Source organism: Aricia agestis, chromosome 20, assembly GCF_905147365.1.
Source record: "Aricia agestis chromosome 20, ilAriAges1.1, whole genome shotgun sequence".
In the NCBI taxonomy this organism is placed as follows: Eukaryota; Metazoa; Arthropoda; class Insecta; order Lepidoptera; family Lycaenidae; genus Aricia; species Aricia agestis.
The window spans coordinates 10,348,097-10,354,763 of NC_056425.1; the positions used below are offsets into that span (position 1 = coordinate 10,348,097).

General features: G+C 40.5%; 1 protein-coding gene across 1 annotated transcript; it reads right to left on the bottom strand.

Annotated features, from left to right (window-relative positions):
• Positions 1–5,509: 5,509 nt before the first annotated feature.
• LOC121737427 (glycine-rich cell wall structural protein-like) lies at positions 5,510–6,667 on the bottom strand. Its single transcript, XM_042129105.1, has one exon. It carries the CDS (start codon positions 6,665–6,667, stop codon positions 5,510–5,512), a length of 1,158 nt encoding a protein of 385 aa, XP_041985039.1.

A 6,667-nucleotide genomic window follows, 5' to 3' on the forward strand; every position in this document is an offset into this window, starting at 1 on the left:
TTATAGTAAGTTGGTGCAACCCAACCTTAATGTTTGTGGTCTTCACATTAGACTAATTAATACTCATTAGATAGCCCATCGTAAGCTTTGTATCACTTAACTCCTAAATATTTTATCGTTTTAACCTTTCCTAGACTTGTACGAATATTTCGAAGACTAAAATTTAGCGAATCGGTTTAGCCGTTTTCAAGTTTTAGCGGGACTTAAAAATTCATTTTGATTTAAACAGATTCCAATATTGCTTACCATTGTAGCTTAAAAATCAAGCAAGTGCAAAAATCTGCTTGTTAGAGTTCCGTTTTAGGGTTCAGTAGTCAACCAAGTTTTGTTGATTACAGAACCCTAAAACGGAATCCTAACGAGCTGATTTTTTGTATATTGAGGTTATTAGTTATATAATTTAAGCGTAATCTTGTCCTAAAAATAGAACAATCCATATTTTAGGACCATCAATTCAAATTATGAAATCCTTTCTATTTTTGTTAGCTACCACTTTCAAGATTTTTCGCAAAATAATAAAATTAAAATGTTGTTCGTCTTATCAAAATAAAGCTAATCGCAAAAAAATTGCTTGATAGTAATAAAGAAAATAAATGTTCGTACTATTAGTTTCTATTTAGAACATCACAGCTATTAAAATATATGAATATATATTATTATATTTTTAAACGCTTTCATTATTTTAGTAGGAAGGTCGAACCCATAATATGATACTCGTATATTTATGTATATAGGCTTTTTTAAGACATCGTGTAAGCAAGTTTGAATTTAACGTCGACTGGTTTTATGAGGAAAAATGTAAGTCGAATGTCGAATTTATATTTTTTATGAGACTAGGCCACTTTATTTCCGTTGTCCCATACGAAATCTGTAGGGACTCTATGGACGCAGCCGCCCCTAGGCCGTGGTCGCGTGGCCCTTACTTATAAAACCGGGAATGGTTCATAATTATATTATTAATTAAAAAAAACATATTTATGACACAAAACTTTTTGCGTGGTTTTACCATTTCTTGGTTTTTAACCCCCGACAGAAAAAAGAGGGGTGATATAAGTTTGACGTGTCTGTCTGTCTGTGGCATCGTAGCATCTAAACGGGTGGACCGATTTGATCTAGTTTTTTTTTGTTTGAAAGCTGACATGATCGAGAGTGTTCTTAGCTATAGTTCATGATCATCAGCCTGCTCAGTGCTGGAAAATCGCGGTTCAGATGATGACGGACCAGATGGTCCGTGAAGGGCCGATTAGCAACTTGCAGTCGTTTGGTGGACTTTATATTTTGCATTCTAGTTCGTGACATTCATGAATATATACACATTAAGGGAAAGTTGACCTGGTGCGGTAATCAATAGGATATCCATCTCCTCACCAAGTTAGAGCAGATGTTTTGTGTTTGGGCGCGACAACTAGTAAGACGTAGATAAACAGTAAATATTTGCATGCTGCTGCTGCAGCATCACCTGGATTCTATAGGAGCCGAGCTCCATATGAACCCAAAGTGGAGGAGTTGGACTCATATTGACGGCCTCATCCAAGAGGACATTCATATGAATACCATTGAATACCATTTCATTGAGATATTATGATCCTGTTGATAGGAATTATTCTGCACTATAACCAACACTTGAAGTTTAAAAAGCATGAAATAAAGTTAATTTAAATTAAGAAATTTAAAAAAAAAACCCCGCCAAACAACTTTAAAAAGTTATGAAATAATATTTACTGACTTTAAGTTTAAATAATTTCTAAGTGTAAAGCTGTGTAAAGTGATATTTTAGTCCATAATTATTGTCAAGGTGTCTCGGGGGACTGATAATGTAGATGCTTGATTTCATATAACATTATAGTTTAAGAGTCAGTTCACAGCGAACCAAATCAAGACAATCAGTGACTTGGCGATACAAAATGCAAAAGTCGCTGTTGGCGTTCCCCCGACTCACCGTGACAACAATTATTGACTAAAATATCACTTTACACTTAGGAATTATTTAAAATTAAAGTCAGTAAATTATATTATTTCATTACTTTTTAAGGTTGTTTGGCGGGGTTTTTTTAAATTTCTTAATTTAATTTTTTAATCCCTAGGGCCATTGGCGTATCAGGATCCATTTTTCTGGCTGGACCCCTGATGCGATTAAGAATTAGGCTCTCTTTAAAGACCAAGTTAATACATATTTGTACTAATTTTGATTTAAGATTTTTTTCGGCAAATCCGGAGAGTCGCTTTTCATGAGTAATGGAGATTGATAAATGGTTACTCCTAATGAGACGAATAATGGCTCTCCAGAGCCTGCCATAGATGGTATACTCACCGCAGAATTATCTGAATACGTGGTTTTAGTAAATCCAGGTGAAACACAAACTGGGGTTCAGCTGTTCAGCACCAGACACAATTTTCGTGACACCCCTGCACCACTGCCGATCTTCCAAGCTGGTTGCATCGTTTTAAGATAAGTTTACTTGACCACAGCTGTATTTAGGTTAAGGACTGGTCTACATGACTATACCTGACATAAATTCTGTCTAGTGTGACTAGAATGGTTAACGACAAAAAGTGGGAGTGACGTGGGAGAGCCATGCTTCGGCACGAATGGGCCGGCGAGTGAGTTTACCGGAGGCCCAAGCCCCTATTCTTTTCCCTTCCCTACCCTCCCCTATTTCCTTCCCTACCCTCCCCTATTACCCTTTTCCCTCTTAAGGGTAATAGGGTCCTTCTTTCCGCCAGGTAACCCGTTTGCTCGTTTGCCCCCTTGTTTCATAAAAAAAAGGCTTGAGAGATTTTCCGGTAAGTTAGACAAAAAAAATTCGCTATTAATCGCCTACTCTATTCATACTGCATATCAATGACATGTTACAAACCAACGGCATTCATTGCTATGCGGATGATAGTACAGGTGATGCTGTATATACCGGCTCCAATAATATTTCTCGGCAAAATGTCACTGAAAGTCGAAACGAACTTGTGTCTAAGGTGGAGAATTCATTGGAGAAGGTCTCTGAATGGGGTAGACGTAACTTAGTCCAATTCAACCCCACCAAGACACAAGTCTGCGCGTTCACCACTAAAAAGTCACCAATGGTCGTTTAGGTATCCTCGTTTCGAGGGCACATCTTTAACCATCTCCCCTAGCATTGAGATACTTGGCGTCAACATATCGAGCGAAGTCCAGTTCCGATATCATCTTGAGGGTAAGGCCAAATTAGCCTCGAAGAAGCTTGGTGTTCTTACAGAGCGAGACAGTACTTCAGTTCGGTCCAACGCCTCTACAAGGCGCAGGTTCGGCCTCATATGGAATATTGTTCTCATCTCTGGGCAGGGGCGCCAAAATACCAACTGCTCCCTCTGGATCGTATCCAACGAAGGGCTGCTCGAATTGTTGACTGTCATAGTATTTCAAACAGCTTGGACCCCCTGGAATTACGCCGAGATGTAGCTTCACTCTGCATCCTCTATCGGTTGTATCACGGGGAGTGCTCTGAGGAATTGTACGGAATCATACCACCTGCAACTTTTCGCTATCGTCCCACGCGAAAAACATACGATCCTCATCACCTTGATGAATGGCAGTCTTCCACAGTGCGTTTTTCGCGTAACTTTCTGCCGCGCACTGTAAAACTCTGGAATGAACTGTCACCAGCAGTATTTCCGGATCGATACGACCTGCAAATCTTCAAGAAAAGAGCGTATTCCCTCTTAAAAGGCCGGCAACGCACCTGCAGCTCTTCTGATGTTGCGAGTGTCCATGGGCGACGGTAGTTGCTTACCATAAGGTGACCCGTTTGCTCGTTTGCCCCCTTATTTAATAAAAAAAAAATTGGTTTGAACGAGATAATTAAAAAAATATATTAAAAATAATATTTTATTTGTTTGCTTTACAATAATGGTACGGAGCCCTTCGTGTGAGAGATAGGCCCATTTTTTTATATTAACTAAAAGAATATAAAATAAGCTATCACTGTTCCATTTACAGTCGTAGACAATTCCTGACAGATTTTTGGTTATTTTATAAAAAGCCAATATCTTCAGACTATGTTAATGTTAGTTGGGGAGGGGAAGAGAGGATTTCGAGAGTAGCTCGAGCGTGTCAGATTAAGCTAGCATAGGCTTCCGACATCATGGTATAGAAATCAGATTTCTCACGTAGTGGGTAAAAAAAAAAATATTGTATACCCAAATTAAATATTGAAATGTCGTCGGATCTGTCAGATGAAGATAGGGGATGTTTAGTTTACCCTAAAGAAGCTTCCATATAAAGCACTGACGATTCAAAGGTTAGGTAAGCCTGTAGGGACAATTTAAAATATAAAAAAATAAAGCTTCATATTTTCTTAACTAAGCTTCGCAGTATTTTGCTCTAAACTGAATGATTTAGTCCTTGTTGTCTAAAATATCCATATATTAATACGTGAGCCAAAAACTTTATATCCCTTTTGACGAAAAATGGGGAAACGTAGGTGAATGAAATTTTGCACAGTTATAGTTTATATGGTGAAGGAGTGCATCGAGCTAATATTATTTTGAAATTATGCTTTTATCATAAATTTTTTTAACCACTAAAACATTACACACACTGCAACACGCACACTCAAGAAGATGACGGATTCTTGAGTGACAAGCCTATACATACGAATTATACTCTTTTATTTATGGTTGAAGTCTGTTGACAACAAGGTGACAAATTGAAAATAGATTATAGTTTTTTTTATTGAATCTTAGATAAGTACTATTAGACAATGCTTACACGGCCAGTCTGAGATCAGCTGAGTCCCAGAGACAAGAGTTGAAAAAAATATGATAAAGTTAATATTTTTTTTACAAAATATAGGTAGTAGTCCTAATGTCGTTGAAACTAAGGTCGAATTTCGACCATTGGGCGATCTCTAGTATGTATAATTTACCAAAATATGCAATTTTCTGAATATATTTTCCTTTCAAAACTTAAAAATGGCTGCAGTGTCTGAACCCACCACTAAAATAAAAAAAAACGCTCTTTTTATTTTTTTATCGGCTTTACCTAGTGTACAAAACCCACTAGGTCCCCATGACGCTCGAGTGACTACAAAAATAGCATCCTCCCCTCCTCTACTATGTGTTATACAGAGTACACATCAACATAGTCTGAAGATATTGGCTTTCTTTCGATTGTAAAAATCATTTTTTTTGTCCTGTCCGGGTGGGCACGGCCTAATAATTATAAACCGTATTATGCATATGCCAAGGGCCTAAACTCTAGAGTATTGAAAATAATGAAACATTCATCAAAAGAAATACAGGTATTTTATCAAAGCTTAGTGCCGATAGTTATAAATATGATACCAATTTAAATGCCATTAAATGCCACGTTAATAACTGCGCAATAAAGAAATGGCAGAATGAATTTGTCGATTTTTGGTTGAGGCATGTGGAAAAAATACTAGATTGAACGATTAACCATTTTATTGAAAAGATGTTTATAGGTTAGTGTCAGGAAATTATCTTCATTCAAATGGCATAATTTCTATTCTCAGGCTCAAACACTGAGGCTTCCCGAAGATTGCCCACCAGCACTACCTTCCACGCCTGCACTGAATCCCAAGCCTGCGCTGCCTTCGATACCACCGCTAGCTCCTAAGCTCTGACTGCCTCTCACTCCTCCGCTAGCTCCAAGACTCTGGCTGCCCCTCACTTCTTTGCTTGCTTCAAATTCTGAGCTGCTACTGATGCCTCCGCTGGCTCCGAATTCTGAGCCACCGCTGATACCACCGCTAGCTCCTAAGCCTGCGCTGCCTCCGATACCACCGTTCGCTCCTAAACCTGCGCTGCCTCCAATATCACCGCTAGCTCCAAAACTCTGGCTGCCCCTCACTTCTTCGCTTGCTTCAAATTCTGAGCTGCCACTGATGCCTCCGCTGGCTCCGAATTCTGAGCCACCGCTGATACCACCGCTAGCTCCTAAGCCTGCGCTGCCTCCGATACCACCGTTCGCTCCTAAACCTGCGCTGCCTCCGATACCACCGCTAGCTCCTAAGCCTGCGCTGCCTCCAATACCACCGCTAGCTCCAAAACTCTGGCTGCCCCTCACTTCTTTGCTTGCTTCAAATACTGAGCTACCACTGATGCCTCCGCTGGCTCCGAATTCTGAGCCACCGCTGATACCACCGCTAGCTCCTAAGCCTGCGCTGCCTTCGATACCACCGTTCGCTCCTAAGCCTGCGCTGCCTCCGATACCACCGCTAGTTCCTAAGCCTGCGCTGCCTCCAATACCACCGCTAGCTCCTAAGCTCTGGCTGCCCCTCACTTCTTCGCTGGCTCCGAATTCTGAGCCTCCACTGATACCACCGCTAGCTCCTAAGCCTGCGCTTCCTCCAATGCCACCGCTAGCTCCAAAACTCTGGCTGCCCCTCACTTCTTCGCTTGCTTCAAATTCTGAGCTGCTACTGATGCCTCCGCTGGCTCCGAATTCTGAGCCACCGTTAATACCACCGCTAGCTCCTAAGCCTGCGCTGCCTCCAATACCACCGCTCGCGCTAGCTCCTAATTCTGAGCCTCCGCTGATACCTTCACTTGCCTCAAATTCCTGACTGCCGCTTATACTTTTACTGGCATCGATCTCAACTCCTCCCTCCACTTCCTTATGCGCGCCAAAGCTGATGAACCCTATAAATAAAACATGTGTGATCAGCGTCAT

Excerpts from the sequence above, each read along its gene's own strand:
- LOC121737427 (XM_042129105.1), bottom strand. The coding sequence starts at position 6,667 with ATGACGCTGATCACACATGTTTTATTTATAGGGTTCATCAGCTTTGGC.